Source organism: Aquarana catesbeiana, linkage group LG02 (genome assembly GCF_042186555.1).
Source record: "Aquarana catesbeiana isolate 2022-GZ linkage group LG02, ASM4218655v1, whole genome shotgun sequence".
Taxonomy (NCBI): Eukaryota; Metazoa; Chordata; class Amphibia; order Anura; family Ranidae; genus Aquarana; species Aquarana catesbeiana.
This window is the reverse complement of record NC_133325.1, coordinates 16217569-16240643: the sequence shown is the minus strand read 5'-3', so window position 1 is coordinate 16240643 and position 23075 is coordinate 16217569. Positions and strand designations below refer to the sequence as shown.

Genomic DNA, 23075 nt, shown 5'->3' with positions numbered 1-23075 from the left:
TTATTGGGCCTTTCCATATTCTCTGCAGGATTAACCCAGTGGTTTGCGATTTAGACCTTCCTTCCAATTTGTGTATCTCAAATGTATTCCATGTGTCCTTATTAAAACCTTTGGTCTGCAATCGCTTCACCACCTCAGTGCCATGTCCTCACCCAGTACAAGTTGAGAGACATGAAGTATGAAGTACAGTCCATTGTTGACTCCCATAGGTTTTGTGGAAAGGGTACGGTCCGGAGGAACTCTCTTGGGTCTCATCCTTGGACGTACATGCCCCTGTCCACCTCTGTGCTTTCCATAGATGTTTTCCCCTCAAACCTGGTGGTTCTCTGAGGGGGAGGTGTCATTGAGGAGGGGGTACCATCAGGGCTGGGCTCAGCCCTTCCTTCTCAGAGCAGGCCGCTCAGCTGTTGGTTAATTGCCAGCTCTAAATCTTTCCACAGTGACTCACCTGTTGATGATAAACTGTTTGTCAGTCCTGCTGGTTACTTTAGCTGTTCTGTTCAGATCACCTCTGCCTTTGCCTTGGTCAACACATCCAGAGACTCTCTCCTGTCTACCTGTTGAAGAGTCGCTTGGCTGACATCCCTTTCTAGTTCCTGATCCTGCTTGCTGTTCCACTACACTGATTCTCTGGTTTCCTGATTTCCTGGCCTGTCCTGAAGTACGCTGATCTCTGGCTCCCTGACATCCTGGCTTGTCTGACTATCCGTTCCGGTTACTGAACTCTGGCTATGATTGACTACTTTGCTCTGTTTACCTTTTACTATTATTATTATTAACCACTTGCCGCCCTCCCACCGTCAAATGACGGCTGGGTGGTGTGGCTCTCGTTCTGGTTGGACGTCATATGACGGCTTCCCAGAACGACCACCCTCACGCGCCCCCCGGGGGGCACGCAGCGCGGTGATCGCGCCCGCGCCATGCTGCTAGGACACGGCGCGACCCTGATCTGTGTAAAGAGCCGCTGCCATGGCTCTTTACCCATGTGATCGGCTGTGTCCAATTACAGCCGGTCACATGTAAACACGGAGATGCCGGTAATCGGCGCTGCTCACCTCACACTGACAGAGTGTGGTGAGAGGTGAGCCGATCAGCGGCATCTCCTCACAGGGGACAGCTAGGTATGTAATCAGGGCACTGATCATCAGTGCCCTGATTACAATTAAGTGCCCACCAGTGCCAGCAATGATTGCCCACTGCTGCCAGCAATCAGTGCCAACCAGTGCCCACAAGTGCCAGCAATCAGTGCCCACAAGTGCCAGCAATCAGTGCCCACAAGTGCCAGCAATCAGTGGCCATTAGTGATGCCAGTCAGTGCTGGTTATCAGTGCTGCCCATCAATGCCCATCACTGCTGCCCATCAGTGCTCATCACTGCTGCCCATCAATGCCACCTATCAATGCCCATCAGTCCCGCTCATCAGTGCCGCCTATCCGTGCCGCCTATCTGTGCCCACCAGTGCTGCCTATCTGTGATTAAATGTGATTATTTTAAAAGGGGCTGATTATTTTCTATACCCACCGTATCAGGTGCTTCTGAGGATCGGTGTGCCCTTATCTGGGTGTTAGGGAAGAGTCATCGAGTGATCACTGGAGCCATTATCCCTTGAGGGAATCTGGCTTGCTTTGACCTTACTGGTAATGCAGAGGTCCTGGCCGTGAGGTGAGCGGCTTATTTCTATGGGCGGAGGAACACTGAACACATTTGGATATCCAGTTCACATTGTCACAGTGTTTGCTGAATTCATGATTGAACTTTTCTTTCAATATGTTATGGCTGATTATTATTTTTCACTATATATTTGCAAGTATATTTTGTTAGTTGCAATAATAACCCTCAGCATTACTGAAGTGACTGTAATTAATAACACCAGTGGTCACTGGCAGTATTTTTTAACCCCCCCACATTGATGGTCAATAACAGAATTATGTGAATATCCCCATTGATGGTCAAGGCTGTAAAATGTAATCCTCCAAAATTGGTGGTCAGTGGTAACCCAGTCGATCATACACTCCTACGCTGCTCTGTCTTTCTCTCCCCATCCAGCCAGGACTATACTTGTACCATTGAGTAGAGATCACTCCATCCGACAGTACCAGCTTTGTTTCAATGCCAGGTGTTGGAACAAAGGGAGTGCTCCAGGAACCTGGCATCTCATTGCTCCCCAAAAAGCACCTAACAGGTGGTTGACTCCAGCCCAGGACATGACGGCCATACTCAAGCCACATGCAACTGGTGGGCTGCTAATTGGGCACCAATTTATTTTGCAAAATGCATACAAAAAATATATCTTTCCTGAAACTGCAGTTAAAATAAAATAAGTGACAGATTTCCAAACGAAAAGAAAGGTTTTATAAATATCCCCCGTTCTGTGTCTCCTCCATCCAGTTGGTTCACCTTGCTCAGAAATAAATGGCATTTCCGCGAATCCCCTTTGACTTGGCCTTTGCCCTATAGATCCGGGTGTACGGCACCCAGCAGGCCGAGTGACACAGAAGGAGGAAGGGTCCCCAGGGGTGGGGAAAACACAGACGGTTTACTCATAATTGGGGTGTCGGAGGTACAGCGATTTGTGATGTTACCATGGTGACGATTTCTAAAACGGGAAAGGATATTTCAGGACATGTAGCGGAGTGGAACTTGTAACACAGACCAATGGGGGCCAATATATAACTAGATAATTAATGAGAAGAAAACTAGGTGAACCGGGTGACCTTTCTTCCGAAGCACGGAGCGCGACTCTCGCTTCAACTGACATGTTGTACAAAGGGTCGGAAACTGGGTGTGGAAAGGAAGGATGGTTCCATATGAGAACCAAGACAACATAGAAGAGGAAAATCACATCTTTATTTTACTTATATTTGTACGTGATTTAGCAAAGTTGAGTTACTGATTTTTGTAATTTAACTAAATTTTTTAACTAAAACTGCCTAGGAGCAGTTAGCTTGGAAAAAATGTGATTTATTCTTTAATAAATCCATATCATGGTGATCTGAGGCTTTGCTAATAAACATAGCCAACTTTAAAATTAACCCTAACCCTAAAGTGAATTTTAATTCTAACCCTAACCCTTTGTTTATAAACCAAGTCATGTGATCAATATGCCAATGCTGACATGGTGACCATATGACTTTATAAACAAAGGGTTAGAGTTAATGTTAGGGTTAGTAGGGCTGTCTTTAACACAGGGCAAAAGGGGCAGCTGCCCCGGGCCCAGTCATTGTTGTGGGGCCCAAGGCAGCTTCCCCTTGAGCCTACACTGCCCGCAAATAGCTGATAAGTGGATTTAGGAGGGCCCAAGAAAATGTTTGCCCAGGGTCCAATCATTATCAAAGACGGCCCTGAGGGTTAGTATTGTTTGGCACAAGAATAAGTCCATGGTAGTTGAAAGCCCCTAACCCCCAGGAGCAATTTAAAGCCCATTACATCCTTAAAAACCACCACTTTTCACCAATAATTTGGAGATGTGAAAATTCCCAATTTCTTATATCCCTTACCCACAACACACACACTATTATTATTATTTTTTATACATTTTTATAGCTGTGACATATACCACAGTGCATTACAGAGAACATTGAGCCAGTTACCTCAGTCTCTGCACCCAAGAAGCTTACACTTTAATATCCCCATCACAGTCACAGTCATTCTACGGAACTTTAAAAAAGTTTAATCAGGAAGTGACAATATAAATGGGGTAAAAAGAATAATTTCCCAACTGTGAGTATACCTTATACCAGTGATGGCGAGCCTTGGCACCCCAGATGTTTTGGAAATACATTTCCCATAAAGCTCAACTACACTGCAGAGTGCATGAGCATCATGGGAAATGTAGTTCCAAAACTTCTGGGGTGCCAAGGTTCACCATCACTGCCTTATACCATGAGAACATCAGATATTGTCCGTCATACGTACAGGTGTAGCAATGGCTTTTACTCAGCGTCTCCTGTGTTCTGGTTTCAGGACAATGCCTTCATTTATCTGCTGGACTCGGAAGGACGGCTGGTGTGCGATGACCCCTACCATGAGCTGCCTCAAGAAGGAAAACTCAGGTACAAACCTCTTACTTTAATTTGGTAACTTCTCCTCTGAATCCAGATCCCTCTGTCCCTCGATCGTCTACCATTTTTCCTCCTCTAGACCCAAATCTCTCTGTCACTCTATTTTCCATAATGGCCCCCATACCCACATCCCTCTGTTTTTATATTGTCCACCATTGTCCCTTCTCTAGGCCCAAGTACCTCAGTCCCTCCATCGTCCAAAATGATCACAAATGACCCCCTCTGTTCCTCTATCGTTCACCATTGTTCCTCCTTAGATACTCAAAGCGCTCTGTTCCTCTATCATCCACCATTGTTCCTACTTGGATACCCAAATCGCTCTGTCCCTCTATCCTCCCCCATTATTCCTCTTTGGATACCCAAAGAGCTCTGTCCCTCTATCATCCACCATTGTTTCTCCTTGGATAACAAAATCGTTCTGTCCCTCTATCCTCCACCATTGTTCCTCCACTGTACACTCATCTCTCTGTTCTTCTATCATCCACAATGATTCCTCCTCTTGGCCCAAATCTCTCTGTTCCTGTATAATCCACAATACTTCCTCATCTGGACCCAAACTCCTCTGTCCCTCTCTATCTTTCTCTGCTGTTGCTTCTCTGTACCCAAATCCCTCTATCATTCACAATGTTTTTTCCTCTGGAGACTCAAATCCCCCTTGTTCCTCTTATCATCCACAATGTATCCACAATGTAGCCATATATCTCAGTCTCTCTATCATCCACCATTGTCTGTCTTCTAAACTGAAATCCCTCTGCCCCTCAATTATTCACAATGGTTCCTCATCTGTACCCGAATACTCTCTGTCCCTCTGTCATCCACCATTGTCCCTCCTTTGAACTCAAATCCTCCTGTCCCTCTATTATCCACAGTAGTTACTCATCTGGACCCAATTCCCTCTGTTACTCTATTGGCCACCATTGTCTCTCCTATAGACTTAAATCCCTCTGTCTCTCTATTTTCCACAATGGTCCCCATACCCAAATCCCCCTGTCCCTCTATTGTCCACAATGGCCCCTAGAGAGGGAGATGTTTGGTTACAGAGGAGGAACCACAGCAAACATAATAAAACAATACTCGTTTGGTTGCTGAACATGGACTGTTTATTAGAACAAGAATACAGTCTTATATACAGTAGAAGAGGAGGTTCCCCCTCCTGCTCATATTACTCTAACAATACACCTGTAACCAGAAACATAAATTAACATGAGCTAGGTAATCATTTACCCAGACTTGGTGACTCAGAGATATGACCTTTCAGGGTAGACTTGCCGTCTCCTCACTTACACCTTACAATACACATAAGTATAAACACATCCCCCAATCGTTTGCTAGGAGACAAAGGTGTGATAATGAGCACAATAAACTATTGGGTGAAAGACCCAGGCTTTCCAGATCTCATTAATCAGCATTCCTTTCACTGACATCTGTCCACTTAGTCCCAAGCTGGCAGAGACCATCATGGCCTCCTAATAATGTCCTTTTGCATTACATAACAGAATATCTTCCTAAATGCTTGTAGCTCCCTCAAATGCCAGGGCCCATAGTCGGTAGGCAAGAGGCTAGCATTCAATCCCCTCCAAAAGCCTCTGTCCCGGGTGAGTCTGTCACAGTCTCTATTCTGTATCCAAATCTACTTGTCCCTCTATCTTCCACAATGGTTCCTCCTCTGTATCCAGATCTCCTTGTCCCTCTATCTGCCACAATGGCTCCTCCTCTGTACCCAGATCTCTCTGCCCCTCTATCTGCCATCATTGTCCCTCTTCTGTACCCAAATCTCCTTGTCCCTCTATCTTCCACAATGGTTTCTCTTTACCCAGATCTCCTTGTCCCTCTATCTGCCACAATGGTTCCTCCTCTGTACCCAAATCTCTCTGCCCCTCTATCTGCCATCATTGTCCCTCTTCTGTACCCAAATCTCCTTGTCCCTCTATCTTCCACAATGTTTTCTCTTTACCCAGATCTCCTTGTCCCTCTATCTGCCACAATGGTTCCTCCTCTGTACCCAAATCTCTCTGCCCCTCTATCTGCCACAATGGTTCCTCCTCTGTACCCAGATCTCCTTGTCCCTCTATCTTCCACAATGGTACCTCCTCTGGACTAAAATCCCTCTGCCCCTCTATCTTCCACAATGGTTCCTCCTCTGTACCCAAATCTCTCTGCCCCTCTATCTGCCACAATGGTTCCTCCTCTGTACCCAGATCTCCTTGTCCCTCTATCTTCCACAATGGTACCTCCTCTGGACTAAAATCCCTCTGCCCCTCTATCTTCCACAATGGTTCCTCCTCTGTACCCAAATCTCTCTGCCCCTCTATCTGCCACAATGGTTCCTCCTCTGTACCCAGATCTCCTTGTCCCTCTATCTTCCACAATGGTACCTCCTCTGGACTAAAATCCCTCTGCCCCTCTATCTTTCACAATGGTTCCTCCTCTGTACCCAAATCTCTCTGCCCCTCTATCTGCCACAATGGTTCCTCCTCTGTACCCAGATCTCCTTGTCCCTCTATCTTCCACAATGGTACCTCCTCTGGACTAAAATCCCTCTGCCCCTCTATCTTCCACAATGGTTCCTCCTCTGTACCCAAATCTCTCTACCCCTGTATTTTCCACAATAGTTTCTTCTCTGTACCCAGATCTCTCTGCCCCTCAATCAACCACAATGGCTCCTCATCTGTACCAAAATCTATCTGTCCTTTCACCATCCACCATAGTCCCAGTTTTGAACACAAATGCCTCTGACCCTCCATTGCATAAAAAGGTCCCTTCTCTAAACCCAAATCCTTCTGTCCCTCTATCTTCCACAATGGTTCCTCCTCTGGACCCAATGTTCTCTGCCCCTCTTTAAGTCTGATATATGGATATATATAATGTAAAGTAGTCCTGTCATGAGATAATGGGTGCTACCATATCTGACAGAGTAAGCTAGTTGTCTGGTTGTCATGCTGATCAGCTTTGATTCTTTCTGATCCAAATGGTTTGTGTAGACCGGGAAAGCCAGAGGATTGATATGACAGTCAGGCAACTAGCATTTTTTTAAGGATTGTCCACAATTTCAGCCTTCGCATTCTCTACAAAATGTTTTTTTGTAGTGGTTTGAATTTTATACCTTTGGAGAAGGTGAGTAGTTGCATGAAGCTGAGAACATTTATTATCAATGGCCAATCTCTTTCTCTCGGGAGTGAGATATTGGGGTGGAAAGGACCAGTGTTTGGTGTAAATCCTTGACGATGAAAAGCGCCCCCCCTCTCCCATCTCAGGGGGGAGCTCGGCGGATGATGTGGTATCCTGTTATAGTTTTGCTCCATATTATCTGAGTGTTAATAAAATGATATTTATATACTGAGTGTCTGCCTGAACTAAAGGTGACAGAAAATGTTATAATCCTCTCTATAACTACACTAATGGGAACGCCGAGCGCGGTTTATATTAGATCCCATAATGAGCTCTGCCTGAGCCATGTCACATATCATGACAAGATGAGCGATAGAGGCGACGGCATCCCGAGGATACAAATCCCCCACCTGCCAAACTCATCCCGAGGTGCTCCTAAATCGTATTTTCACCTGATAGTACTAATGTCACTTATTGTCACCTAAATTATTTCAGCTCGTAAGTGTTGGAGATGATCCACCTAAGCGTGATCTGCATTCCCTGCGGACATTAATATATGCCACGGAGCCAGTCACAGGCGCATCAGAGGAGCTTACACTCGAATGCCCCACCCCACAGTCACACACTAATAGTATTATACATTTATATAGCTCTGACATATACCACAGTGTTCCAGTCTTCATCCATAGATAGCAGGAGGTTCCAGTAGATGTTCCTGCATCCTCTGACACACACACATTTGATCTAAATGTCATGCTCAATAAAGCCCGGAATGATCGGACTTCACGTGCAAGACACAAATGGTCCAGATCAGGCAGCCAACAGGTAGAATAGCCTCAAATTGGATCAATGGTTGTGGAAAGAAGCCCTCCAAGATGCAGTCCAAATGTGACCTAAGGCCTGGTTCATGCTGGTGGTAAAAACAGGCAGTAGATCTGCATTTTTACCACGCCTTGAACACCCAGCTACAAATTTAAATGGAGGACACTCAGGTCTGTCCACATTGCTGTGGCCATGATGCTTCGACTTGGAATGTTGTGTATGGCCGGCATTTCTCTTGCCGAGGGTACCCATTAAAGTCAATGAGACCACTCTGTAACTGTTACACAGTTGCGTCTCGGTTCTACAATAAAAAAGATATGCCTTGTAATCAAAAAGAAAAACGGCTTTCCGAAGTATCACCTCTTTAACCCCAGAAAACCTCCCTTCAGTCACCTCTGAATAGTGATCCACTGTGCATCACTTTTTTGCTTCTGAAAAGGGTGGCAGATTACCCCACCATTGCGAATACAATGAATTAATACCCCAGTGTGATGAAAGGAGAGAAGCCCAGAATAGTGTGTGTAAGGTTTTGAGCTTTTGCTAAAACAATAAAATAATATGGCCCCAGATAAAAAACATACAGAAAATGTATCCACCACCAGCTGACACGTTTTGTACTACTGGACTTCATCAGGGTCTAGGGAAGGGATACTACCCCTTCCATTAAATTGATAATAAATCCCTCCCATTCCTCTTTCAGAATAGTGTAAAAAACATTTTGAGCTTTAATAAAACAATGAAATAAACTGTCCCTATCCCTAAACATTCAGCACATGTATCCACCACCACCCAACGCGTTTTGTACTATTGGACTTCATCAGGTGCTAGGGAAGGAATACTACACCTTATATTAAATTGGGAATAAACCCCTCCCATTCCTGCTTCAGGATAGTGTAAATAACATTTTGAACTTTATTAATACAATAAAATAAAATGTCTCCAGATAAAACATTCAGAGCATGTATCCACCACCGGCCAAAGCATTTTGTACTACTGGACTTTACCAGGGGCTAGAGAAGGCATACTACCCCTTCCATTAAATTGGGGGGAAAAACCCTCCCATTCCTCCTTCAGAATAGTGTAAAAAAACATTTTGAGCTTTATTAAAACAATGAAATAAACTGTCCCTAAATAAAAATATTCAGCACATTTATCCACCACCACCCAACGCGTTTTGTACTATTGGTGCTAGGGAAGGGATACTACTCCTTATATTAATTTGGGAATAAACCCCTCCCATTCCTGCTTCAGAATAGTTTAAATAACATTTTGAACTTTATTAAAACAATAAAATAAAATGTCTCCAGATAAAACATTCAGAGCATGTATCCACTACGGTCCAAAGCATTTTGTATTACTGGACTTCATTAGGGGCTAGAGAAGGGATACTACCCCTTCCATTAAATTGGGGGGGGACTCCCATTCCTGCTTCAGAATAGTGTAAATACCATTTTGAGCTTTATTAAAACAATAAAATAACATGTCTCTAGCTAAAATATACAGCACATGTATCCACCACCAACTGACATGTTTTGTACTAGTGGATTTCATCAGGAGATAGGGAGGGGATACTACCCCTTTCATTAAATTGGGAAAAAAAACACCTCCCATTCCTTTTTTAGAATAGTGTAAATAACATTTTGAACCTAAAACAATAAAATAAAATCTCTCTAGATAAAACATTCAGCACATGTATCCACCCCTGCCCAACTCATTTGGTCCTACTGGACTTCATCAGGGAACAGGGAAGTGACACTACAGTTTCCATTAAATTGGGAATGAAACCTTTCCTTCTTCATGGTACAATTTTAGATTTTTATTTTCTTCTCAGTTAAATTTTTCTCTTATATTTATGTGTCCTCTGCGACTTTCGCCACAAACAAAAAATCTGACGCGCAGGCGGGAGCAGGAGGCTGATGTCTGATGTCACACTCCTCAACAGGTCGATATGTCTGTAGACAAACTTACAGAGGACCCAGCAGGTCGCCTGTCTGTGCTAGAAAATAATTTTCGTCTCCTCCGGTTATTCTTTTCTTCTTCTATTTCTGTCGTTGCCTGAATCCTCAAATTATTTTCCTTTTGTCCGCCCGCTACGTGTCAAGCTCGCAGCTGCTTTTTGTGTTATTATTTTTTTATATTATTTTGTTTTTTCTTAAGTTGATGTTTCTCGTAACTTTCCCAAGCAACTTGTTCCGGTCATGCAGAGCTGATCGGAGGCTCAGCCGCAGATGCTGCCGGTGTGTTAAAGGGGAACACCAGCCTCTGCCTTAAACGTATATAATGCAGTCATCAGTAGCATTAAAGTAGAACTTCCAATAAAAATATGTCAAGAGTAAAAACAATGTATATTTATTACCGGGTAAAAATAAATAAGACCAATAAATCTATTGTAGCCAATGGCAAGCTGCAATGTATGACATTTGTTCTTGGGTTTAGATACACTTCAACATGAAAACAAGAGAAGCCTCAACAAGAACTCAAGGATTGATTTAAAAAGCCATTCGCCTAGTGAAAGTGCATTTATTCATTCTGTGCGATCTGGGCAAAAACAAATATAAATATGCTATATCCTGGGATTATTGAATGTAAATCATTGATTTAAAATGGAAAATACTGCATATGACCACTAGATGGAGCTTAGTATTATAGGAAGTTCCTGTGACACTTACCTCCATCTAGTGGCCAAAAAAAATACTGACATATACAGTATGATGCAGTCAGTCAGTCAGTAAAGTAGAACTATGACCTCCCTGTGAAGAATAATATATATATATATATATATATATATATATATATATATATATATATATATATACCTATACTTAGCGGCCACTTATCTGTTCTTACCGGCAACTTTTATTAGGTACACCTTGCTAGTACCGATTTGGACCCCCTTTTGTCTTTATTCTTGGTGGCATAGATTCAACAAGGTGTTGGAAACGTTCCTCAGAGATTTTGCTCCATAGTGACATGATATCATCACACAGTTGCTGCAGATTTGTCGGCTGCACATCCATGATGCCAATCTCCCGTTCCACCAATTCCCAAAGGTGCTCTATTGGATGAGATGTGGTGAGTGTGGAGGCCATTGGAGGACAGGGACCTCATTGTCCAGTGGTGAGATGATTGGAGCTTTGCGACATGGTGCATTATCCTGCTGGAAGGAGCCATCAGAAGATGGGGACACTATAGTCATAAAGGGATGGACATGGTCACCAACAATACTCAGGTAGGCCGTGGTGATTAAATCAGGCTCAATTGGTACTAAGGGACCCAAAGTGCCAAGAAAATATCCCCCCCACCATTACACCCCCACCACCAGCCTGAACCGGTGATACAAGGAAGGATGGATCCATGCGCCAAATTCTGACCCCACCATCTGAATGTCGTAGCTGAAATCCAGACTCATCAGACCAGGCAACGTTTTTCCAATCTTCTATCGTCCAATTTTGATGATCCTGTGCCAATTGTAGCCTCAGTTTCCTGTTCTTAGCTGACAAGAGTGGCGCCCGGTGTGGTCTTCTGCTGCTGTAGCCCATCTGGCTTCAAGGTTGGATGTGTTGTGCGTTCAGAGATGATATTCTACATACCTTGGGTGTAACGAGGGGTTATTTGAGTTACTGTTGCCTTTCTATCATCTGGAACCAGTCTGCCCATTCTCCTCTGACCTCTGACATCAACAAGGCATTTTCCTCCACACAACTGCCGCTCACTGGATATTTTCTCTTTTCCCACCATTCTCTGTAAACCTGAGAGATGGTTGTGTGTAAAAATCCCAGAAATACTCAGACCGGCCCGTCTGGCACCAACAACCATGCCACGTTCAAAGTCACTTAAATCCCCTTTCTTCCCCATTCTGATGCTCGATTTGAACTTCAGTAAGTCGTCTTTTTAGGTCTAGATGCCTAAATGCATTGAGTTGCTGCCATGTGATTGGCTGATTAGCAATTTGTGTTACTAAGAAATTGAACAGGTTATATCTAATAAAGTGGCTGGTGAGTATACACTATATTACCAAAAGTATTTGGACACCTGCCTTTACACACACATGAACTTTAATGGCATCCCAATCTAAGTCCATAGTCCATTCTGGAAGAATGGTCAAACATTCCCATAGACACACTCCTAAACCTTGTGGACGGCCTTCCCAGAAGAGTTGAAGCTGTTTTAGCTGCAATGGGCGGGGCCAACTCAATATTGAACCCTACGGACTAAGACTGGGATGCCATTAAAGTTCATGTGTGTGTAAAGGCAGGCGTCCCAATACTTTTGGTAATATAGTGTGTGTGTGTATATATATATATATATATATATTGCAATCACTGGGGTTGATTAACTGATTTATAAGGAATATTCATTCATTCACCCAATGACATTTACATTCAACAATCGCAAATATGCTGTATCCTGTGCTTTTTTAATATCAATTATCGATTTAAAATGGAAAATACTGCTTTTGGCCACTAGATGGAGCTTAGTATTATAGGAAATTCCTGTGACACTTATCTCCATCTAGTGGACAAATACAGTAGCTCCCATTTTAAATCACATGCACTCAGCAAAGTCAATTTAAAAAAAAATTGGCATAGCCATTCAACCAGTAAAAGTGCATTTACATTCATTCTATGCGAATCGTGCAAAAAAAACAAAAAAAAAAAACAAAACAAATGTAAATAGGCTATATCCTGTGCTTTTTTTAATGTAAATTATCAATTTAACCACTTGCCGACCTCCGCATGTACATATACATCCCTAATTTGGGGGCGGATATCGTTGTTATGGTAGCAGCTAGCTGCCATAACCCCGGTATCTCCGTTTTCATCCGGCGGTCGGCTACAAGATAAAAGTGGTCTCTGTGGCGGATTTGCCGCAAGATCACTTTTATCGGTGGCGGGAGAGGGGCACCTCCCGCCCGGCGGAGGCGATCGCGTCCTTTCCCTAGCTGTGCATGGAGACGAGTGAGGGGAAGATGGCGCCCACCCGTCTCCATGACACTGCAGGGCGAAAGCGGCTTCAAAACGTCACTTCCGCCCATACGTCTTAAAGGCACATTTTTTCAAGGTCATTTTTTTGAATGACTTTTTTTTTTTTTTTTTATTGCATTAAAGTCCAAATATGAGATGTGAAGTCTTTTTGACCCCAGATCTCATATTTAAGAGGTCCTGTCATGCTTTTTTCTATTACAAGGGATGTTTACATTCCTTGTAATAGGAATAAAAGTGACACCGTTTTTTTATTTTTTTTTAAACAGTGTAAAAATAAATAAAATCAAGTAAAATAAATAAGAAAAATACATTTTCTATTTTTTTTAAGACGCCCCATCCCGACGAGCTCACGCGCAGAACCGAACGCATACGTGAGTAGCGCCTGCATATGAAAACGGTGGTCAAACCACACATGTGAGGTATCGCCGCGATCGGTAGAGCGAGAGCAATAATTCTAGCCCTAGACCTCCTCTGTAACGCAAAACATGCAACCTGTAGAATTTTTTAAATGTCGCCTATGGAGATTTTTGAGGGCAAAAGTTTGACGCCATTCCACGAGCGGGCGCAACTTTGAAGCGTGACATTTTACTCGGTGTAACATTATCTTTCACAATATGAAAAAAAAATTGGGCTAACTTTACTGTTGTCTTATTTTTTTATTCAAAAAATGAATTTTTTCCAAAAAAAGCATGCTTGTAAGACCGCTGCGCAAATACGGTGTGAAAAAAAGTATTGCAATGACCGCCATTTTATTCTCTAGGGTGTTAGGAAAAAAAAAACAATATATAATGTTTGGGGGTTCTAAGTAATTTTCTAGCAAAATAAAACTGTTTTAAAACATGTAAACACCTAAATTCCAAAACGAGGCTGGTCTGATTAAAATGAAAAATGCTGTATTTGGCCACTAGATGGCGCTCACTAGGAAATTTCTGCGATGCTTAGCTCCATCTAGTGGCCAAATGCAGTATTTCACATTTGAAATCAATGATTTACATTTGAACATCACAGGATATAGCCTATTTGCATATGTTTTTTTGCCCCAGAATGAATGTACATGAACTTTCATTGGGTGAATGCCTATGCAAATTCTATATAAATCCACCCCGCTGTGATAGTTAAAAAGAAACACAACCTGAACTCAGTTCAGTCCTCCAATGTTAGTACACCACTGCCTCATCGACAGCTAAATCTTTGAAATTGTGCTGATTTATTTCCACGCTTCAGGTACCCCATCTTCTGGGTACCCACCCCCGCTACATGGAATACATTGTATGTGGGTATAATTGAATCCTGAGACTGAGCACTAGAATGTAATATTCCCATCACTGGCTGCTCCTTCTCTGCGGTGTACATTGTGTATTTATAATCATGAGGATCATTAGTATGAAGAGCTGTGATCTGTCACCGCGAGGCCACAAGAGATTTATATTTAGATGGTGATAAATCATTCTACTACAAATGGGGAGGAAAACGATCTTCACATTCCAACAGTCGCTATCTGAAATGCAGAATTCCAAGAGGGATAAAGATCACCAACTTTACAAGTCTCCATGAAGACACCCCAGTATCCCTATACAGTAAATGGACGCTGTATGAAACATGGCGGCCTCCATCCCTCCATTTAGTAGATAAAAAGGAGGAGTTTTGTGGGACTTTGAATGAGGGTACGCCATGTTGAGAGAAAGTGACAACATAAAAATGAAAGTACAGTACATGATTTATTTATTACAATTTAGAATATATATCAGATATTTTGTATCAAATATATAGGTAGTCACCAGACTTACACTACATATGCTGCTCATAGCGTGCAATACAAATATAAAGTAGACATGGCAAGTATACATGGTATAATTGATTGAAAGACAAATGTAATAAAAACAAGTAACTGTTGGCATCTAGTGGCACTCTACGCGTTTCATGGCGTTACAGCCATTCATCAGGAGTGTTGTATTGTACTAGGAAGGAAAAAATAGGGATTAATGATAGTACCCTTAGAATAAGGGGGGGGGGGGCAGGGGGATTAAGTCCCAACAAGGTGGAGATAGATTGGGATACTTACTAACAACCTCAAGGCCAAGTCCGGTATCAGCCAGGAAAGACGGGACTTAATTCCCCTTACCCCCCCTTATTACATAGTAGATGAGGTTGAATTAAGATAAAAGTCCATCAAGTCCAACCTATGTGTGTGATTATATGTCAGTATTACATTGTATATCCCTGTATGTTGCGGTCATTCAGGTGATTATCTAATAGTTTCTTGAAGCTATCAATGCTCCCCGCTGAGACCACCGCCTGTGGAAGGGAATTCCACATCCTTGCCGCTCTTACAGTAAAGAACCCTCTACGTAGTTTAAGGTTAAACCTCCCTTCTTCTAATTTTAATGAGTGGCCACGTGTCTTGTTAAACTCTCTTCTGCGAAAATGTTTTATCCCTATTGTGGGGTCACCAGTACAGTATTTGTAAAGTGAAATCATATCCCCTCTCAAGCGTCTCTTCTCCAGAGAGAATAAGTTCAGTGCTCGCAACCTTTCCTCATAACTAAGATCCTCCAGACCCTTTATTAGCTTTGTTGCCCTTCTTTGTACTCGCTCCATTTCCAGTACATCCCTCCTGAGGACTGGTGCCCAGAACTGGACAGCATACTCCAGGTGCGGCCGGACCAGAGTCTTGTAGAGCGGGAGAATTATCGTTTTATCTCTGAAGTTGATCCCCCTTTTAATGCATGCCAATATTCTGTTTGCTTTGTTAGCAGCAGCTTGGCATTGCATGTCATTGCTGAGCCTATCATCCACTAGGACCCCCAGGTCCATTTCCATCCTAGATTCCCCTTATTCTAAGGGTACTATCATCAATCCCTGTTTTTTCCTTCCTAGTACAATACAACACTCCTGATGAATGGCTGTAACGCCATGAAACGCGTAGAGTGCAACTAGATGCCAACAGTTACTTGTTTTTATTACATTTGTCTTTCAATCGATTTATTATATCATGTATATTTGCCATGTCTACTTTATATTTGTATTGCACGCTATGAGCAGCATATTTAGTGTAAGTCTGGTGACTACCTATATATTTGATACAAAATATCTGATATGTATTCTAAATTGTAATAAATAAATCATGTACTGTACTTTCATTTTTATGCTGTCACTTTCTCTCAACATGGCGTACCCTCATTCAAAGTCCCACAAAATTCCTCCTTTTTATCTACCCCAGTATCCATGTCACCAGTGAGATCTGTACTCCAGTACACACACCTCACTCCCCAGTATACATGTCACCAGTGAGATCTGTACTCCAGTACACACACCTCACTCCCCAGTATCCATGTCACCAGTGAGATCTGTACTCCAGTACACACACCTCACTCCCCAGTATCCATGTCACCAGTGAGATCTGTACTCCAGTACACACACCTCACTCCCCAGTATCCATGTCACCAGTAAGATCTGTACACCAGTACACACACCTCACTCCCCAGTATCCATGTCACCAGTAAGATCTGTACACCAGTACACACACCTCACTCCCCAGTATCCATGTCACCAGTGAGATCTGTACTCCAGTACACACACCTCACTCCCCAGTATCCATGTCACCAGTGAGATCTGTACTCCAGTACACACACCTCACTCCCCAGTATACATGTCACCAGTGAGATCTGTACTCCAGTACACACACCTCACTCCCCAGTATCCATGTCACCAGTGAGATCTGTACTCCAGTACACACACCTCACTCCCCAGTATACATGTCACCAGTGAGATCTGTACACCAGTACACACACCTCACTCCCCAGTATCCATGTCACCAGTAAGATCTGTACACCAGTACACACACCTCACTCCCCAGTATCCATGTCACCAGTGAGATCTGTACTGCAGTACACACACCTCACTCCCCAGTATCCATGTCACCAGTGAGATCTGTACTCCAGTACACACATCTCACTCCCCAGTATACATGTCACCAGTGAGATCTGTACTCCAGTACACACACCTCACTCCCCAGTATACATGTCACCAGTGAGATCTGTACTCCAGTACACACACCTCACTCCCCAGTATCCATGTCACCAGTGAGATCTGTACTCCAGTACACACACCTCACTCCCCAGTATCCATGTCACCAGTAAGATCTGTACACCAGTACACACACCTCACTCCCCAGTATCCATGTCACCAGTGAGATCTGTACTCCAGTACACACACCTCACTCCCCAGTATCCATGTCACCAGTAAGATCTGTTCTCCAGTACACACACCTCACTCCCCAGTATCCATGTCACCAGTGAGATCTGTACTCCAGTACACACACCTCACTCCCCAGTATCCATGTCACCAGTAAGATCTGTACACCAGTACACACACCTCACTCCCCAGTATACATGTCACCAGTGAGATCTGTACTCCAGTACACACACCTCACTCCCCAGTATCCATGTCACCAGTGAGATCTGTACTCCAGTACACACACCTCACTCCCCAGTATCCATGTCACCAGTAAGATCTGTACACCAGTACACACACCTCACTCCCCAGTATCCATGTCACCAGTAAGATCTGTACACCAGTACACACCCCTCACTCCCCAGTATCCATGTCACCAGTGAGATCTGTACTCCAGTACACACACCTCACTCCCCAGTATACATGTCACCAGTGAGATCTGTACTCCAGTACACACACCTCACTCCCCAGTATACATGTCACCAGTGAGATCTGTACTCCAGTACACACACCTCACTCCCCAGTACACATGTCACCAGTGAGATCTGTACTCCAGTACACACACCTCACCCCCCAGTATACATGTCACCAGTGAGCTCTGTACTCCAGTACACACACCTCACTCCCCAGTATACATGTCACCAGTGAGCTCTGTACTCCAGTACACACACCTCACTCCCCAGTATACATGTCACCAGTGAGATCTGTACTCCAGTACACACACCTCACTCCCCAGTATCCATGTCACCAGTGAGATCTGTACTCCAGTACACACACCTCACTCCCCAGTATCCATGTCACCAGTGAGATCTGTACTCCAGTACACACACCTCACTCCCCAGTATCCATGTCACCAGTGAGATCTGTACTCCAGTACACACACCTCACTCCCCAGTATCCATGTCACCAGTGACATCTGTACTCCAGTACACACACCTCACTCCCCAGTATCCATGTCACCAGTGAGATCTGTACTCCAGTACACACACCTCACTCCCCAGTATCCATGTCACCAGTGAGATCTGTACTCCAGTACACACACCTCACTCCCCAGTATACATGTCACCAGTGAGATCTGTACTCCAGTACACACACCTCACTCCCCAGTATCCATGTCACCAGTAAGATCTGTACTCCAGTACACACACCTCACTCCCCAGTATCCATGTCACCAGTGAGATCTGTACTCCAGTACACACACCTCACTCCCCAGTATCCATGTCACCAGTGAGATCTGTACTCCAGTACACACACCTCACTCCCCAGTATCCATGTCACCAGTGACATCTGTACTCCAGTACACACACCTCACTCCCCAGTATCCATGTCACCAGTGAGATCTGTACTCCAGTACACACACCTCACTCCCCAGTATACATGTCACCAGTGAGATCTGTACTCCAGTACACACACCTCACTCCCCAGTATCCATGTCACCAGTGAGATCTGTACTCCAGTACACACACCTCACTCCCCAGTATACATGTCACCAGTGAGCTCTGTACTCCAGTACACACACCTCACTCCCCAGTATACATGTCACCAGTGAGCTCTGTACTCCAGTACACACATCTCACTCCCCAGTATACATGTCACCAGTGAGATCTGTACTCCAGTACACACACCTCACTCCCCAGTATCCATGTCACCAGTGAGATCTGTACTCCAGTACACACACCTCACTTCCCAGTATCCATGTCACCAGTGAGATCTGTACTCCAGTACACACACCTCACTCCCCAGTATCCATGTCACCAGTGAGATCTGTACTCCAGTACACACACCTCACTCCCCAGTATCCATGTCACCAGTGAGATCTGTACTCCAGTACACACACCTCACTCCCCAGTATACATGTCACCAGTGAGATCTGTACTCCAGTACACACACCTCACTCCCCAGTATACATGTCACCAGTGAGATCTGTACTCCAGTACACATCCCTCACTCCCCAGTATACATGTCACCAGTGAGATCTGTACTCCAGTACACACACCTCACTCCCCAGTATACATGTCACCAGTGAGATCTGTACTCCAGTACACACACCTCACTCCCCAGTATACATGTCACCAGTGAGCTCTGTACTCCAGTACACACATCTCACTCCCCAGTATCCTTTATCATTAATGAGAACTATATTCCATATAATCTAAATTGTCTCTATTGATTATACCTTGGAAAACGTGAAAATATTTGGTGAATATTCATATATATACATAAAAGCACTACACAACCACAGGAGTAACGAGCTTTTATTATGTTCAGGGACCTCAGCAGTGTCTCGTTTTTACATACTATTCCGGTGTAAAAAGAATGCAAAAAGTTGACCCTTGCATTTAATCTTCTGTTTGTCCTTGAGGCGCTGAAATGCATTTAAAACATAAATAAATTAATCCGCTTTGTATCTCGCCGCTCCGCACCCTCCACAACAATGTTTCGTTTCTGACATTTGTGTCGCTTTATATACACTTTAATTTGTCCTCCATTAGGGAAATTTTCAGAGAACGGCGGAATGACGTCAGCTGTCCACCGAGATAAAAACTCTCCTTATGAGACTAAACAATGCAGATGCGGCTTTTACATTCTTTCCTATTTGCATTTTGACTTTGACTGCATTTTTGTGTTTTGTTTTTGTTTTTCTTTTGTTTTAGAATATTTTGTATTTGAATGTAATTGTCCTTGTTAGTGGATAAGTGGCGTCTAAAAATGAACAAAGACGAGCAAAATTTAGAATTTTTGGGTATGACAATCAAGGTTTTCCAATGATAGACCTTATTTCAATGTAAAAAAGTATAGAAATTATTATTATTTGATTACTTATAGCGTAAATGAAAGTTTTGAAATTAGCTTGAAATTTTATAATGAATGCAAATCGTACAATCCTTTTCCAAACAAGGGTTTATCTGCTATTTCTGACAGAGTATCAACTAATTACATTTATAGCAAGTATCATAATTAGTGCTGAAAATGAAAAGTAAAACATCAGCTGACCAAAGTTATCCTAGAATAGATGTTCTGTATTAAAACCTAAAAGTTACAGTGTATCTAAACTCAAGAAAAAAATGTAATGCATTGTAGCGTACTAGTCCTTAAATGTGATGGCTGCATTCGTTTTCCTTTTTTTTTTTCACCTGGTGATCCCATCAGGTGATTGCTGTACCAGTAGATATCCAGACACCTCATAAAAAGAATTTGCACTCCAACCAGGTATGCACAGCTGGGAACTCAGCACAGGGATGGTGGGAACCCCTCATAATGGGCACAGCAGGTGTACAGACCTGGGAACTCAGCACAGGGATGGTGGGAACCCCTCATAATGGGCACAGCAGGTGTACAGACCTGGGAACTCAGCACAGGGATGGTGGGAACCCCTCATAATGGGCACAGCAGGTGTACAGCACAGAAATGGTGGGAACCCCTCATAATGGGCACATCAGGTGTACAGACCTGAGAACTCAGCACAGGGATGGTGGGAACCCCTCATAATGGGCACAGCAGGTGTACAGACCTGGGAACTCAGCACAGGGATGGTGGGAACCCCGTATAATGGGAACAGCAGGTGTACAGACCAGGGAACTCTGTGCAGGGATTTCATGGAAACCCATGAATAATAGTACAGACTCCCAGGTGGTTTGTCTCTCCAGCATCTACTCAACACTTAAATCTCAGTTTTTGGTGGATTGACCCTTTATTTATAATTTTCCATTACCGTCTCCAATCATTTATCATTTTAGCTATCCCTGTAATTTGTGTGCCAGTGACATAACACACATAGGAAGTGACATCACAGGTGACCCTTTCAGGTGTAGCCATTGCTTGCACTGCTCTGCATGACATCTCAGACGCTCCTTAGTCACCAAGGTTAAACTGGTTCGTCTTGCTGGAATAAATCACTTTTACCAAATTGAAAAAAATGACAAGGAGCCAAATTGACTTATCCTATTACTGGGCCCAGGCCTGCCGTGTGATGCATGACCGCATGTACGGGAGGGAGCAGCCCCACTGTCTATTAATGGAGACAGAGAAGACCTGAAACTGAGATTTCATTTAACTCTTTCCAGAATACTCGAAGCCGTGTCACCAAACTCTGGAATTATTGTATTTATTGGACTTGCAAGTGTGTAGTGTTTTTAAATATATATTTCCTTTGTTATTTGCGATGCCCTAACCTCTTCATGATGAAGGTCAAATCAAAATAGTATGACAACTTTGACATGTGTTAGTAAAATTGTACATATCATCACAATGACTTATAATATCCAGTGAATCCAGGATCTCATATCCTGGATATGTATCCAGATGACTTATATCACATTCTTTCAGGGTAAATCCAGCCTTTATTTGGTAATGTTTTTCGATATCTCCCGATTTTTTTTATTATCCTAGGCAAAACAACCCAAAAAAAAATTAAAATATATATATATATATGTAACGAGCCCCTGCTCGCTCGATTCCACTCTCCCGACACTCCTCTGCGGCTATAGAATCAGATTGCAGATCGCAACATCTGATGGTTCGGTCATCCGATGCTCCGGGACTAGAACTACAGCTATGTGCCGTTCTAACCCAGTTGTGATAGCTCAGAACAAACACCAGGCAGGCTGTATGTAAGTTCAACCAGGAATCTCCTTTATTGACAGGAATACAGGCTCTTTTATACAGTAAAAGAGGAGGTGTATACCTCCTGCTCATATTACTCTAACAATACACCTGTAACCTAATTAACCTAATTAACATGAGCTAATTTACTAACATGACCTTTTGCCCAGACTTGTGGTCACCGAGCTTCACACAGTACATTATACATTATCATAAGTACAACCAGAGGACATTTTCACAATAGCAGGAGCTAATTACAATTAACAATACAAACAGTGTTCTCCCCCCCTCCTCAGCCTAGTCATCAACACTTATAGTAGGAGTAGACTGTTCGTCTCCTAGCCAGTCCTGGAGGCTAATGTGATCAGCTCACTCAATTAACATGTTAAGTTCAGAATCAAACAAACCAATAATAGTCTTTACATATATATCCTGGGAGATATTGGGGATAAATATTGCTGTCCCATTTTAAGCAATCCAAGACATACCCTCCAAGTCACCATTTTCCATATGGCATACACAGGATCCCCAGAGTCTGTGTGTCCTGGGGGACCAGGACCCGAATCCACAGTAATACCACCTCAAGGGTCCCCAGGCATACAGCTCACAAAGAGCACCGTTCCCCCAAATGCCAGGGCCCACGATCGATCGTCAAGAGGCTAGCATTCAGTCCCCTCCAAAAGTCTCTCTCCCGGCTAGGTCTGTCACATTTCTCCCCTTTCGGCAGGAGACTAACACAGGAGGAGACCCCAGACGGGTTGACTCTGAAGTTAGTCAGTAGTTCCAGTCCTCTAATGCCTGTACCCACACAGTACACCAAACAAATTGTTCCAAACAAAGCATTACTCACCCAGCCAACCTCTGCCTCTCTCAGAGAACATATCTGCCGCTGGGGAGAGGCCTGGACTGGCCCTTCTCCCTGGAATCCTTTCTGCCACTGGAGAGAAGACAGGGTGTCTGGGCTCACTCCGTCATGCTGTTGGGGATCTGGGCCGACTGCCCAGCATCCCTGGAGTATACAGGTGGAGACTGAAGGGAATGAATACTTTTTCAAGGCACTATATATATATATATATATATATACAGTGGGGACGGAAAGTATTCAGACCCCCTTAAATTTTTCACTCTTTGTTATATTGCAGCCATTTGCTAAAATTATTTAAGTTCATTTTTTCCCTCATTAATGTACACACAGCACCCCATATTGACAGAAAAACACAGAATTGTTGACATTTTTGCAGATTTATTAAAAAAGAAAAACTGA

General features: G+C 43.5%; 1 protein-coding gene across 5 annotated transcripts in view; it reads left to right on the top strand.

The window, feature by feature from the left end:
• The window catches only part of PDE2A (phosphodiesterase 2A), a 791783-nt gene that overhangs the window by 558305 nt on the left and 210403 nt on the right, over nt 1–23075 (top strand). For all 5 annotated transcript variants that reach the window (XM_073612615.1, XM_073612619.1, XM_073612616.1 and 2 more), the window contains one exon: nt 3964–4052. In XM_073612615.1, coding sequence (XP_073468716.1) covers nt 3964–4052 — 89 coding nt within the window. The remainder of the gene's footprint in view (nt 1–3963; nt 4053–23075) is intronic.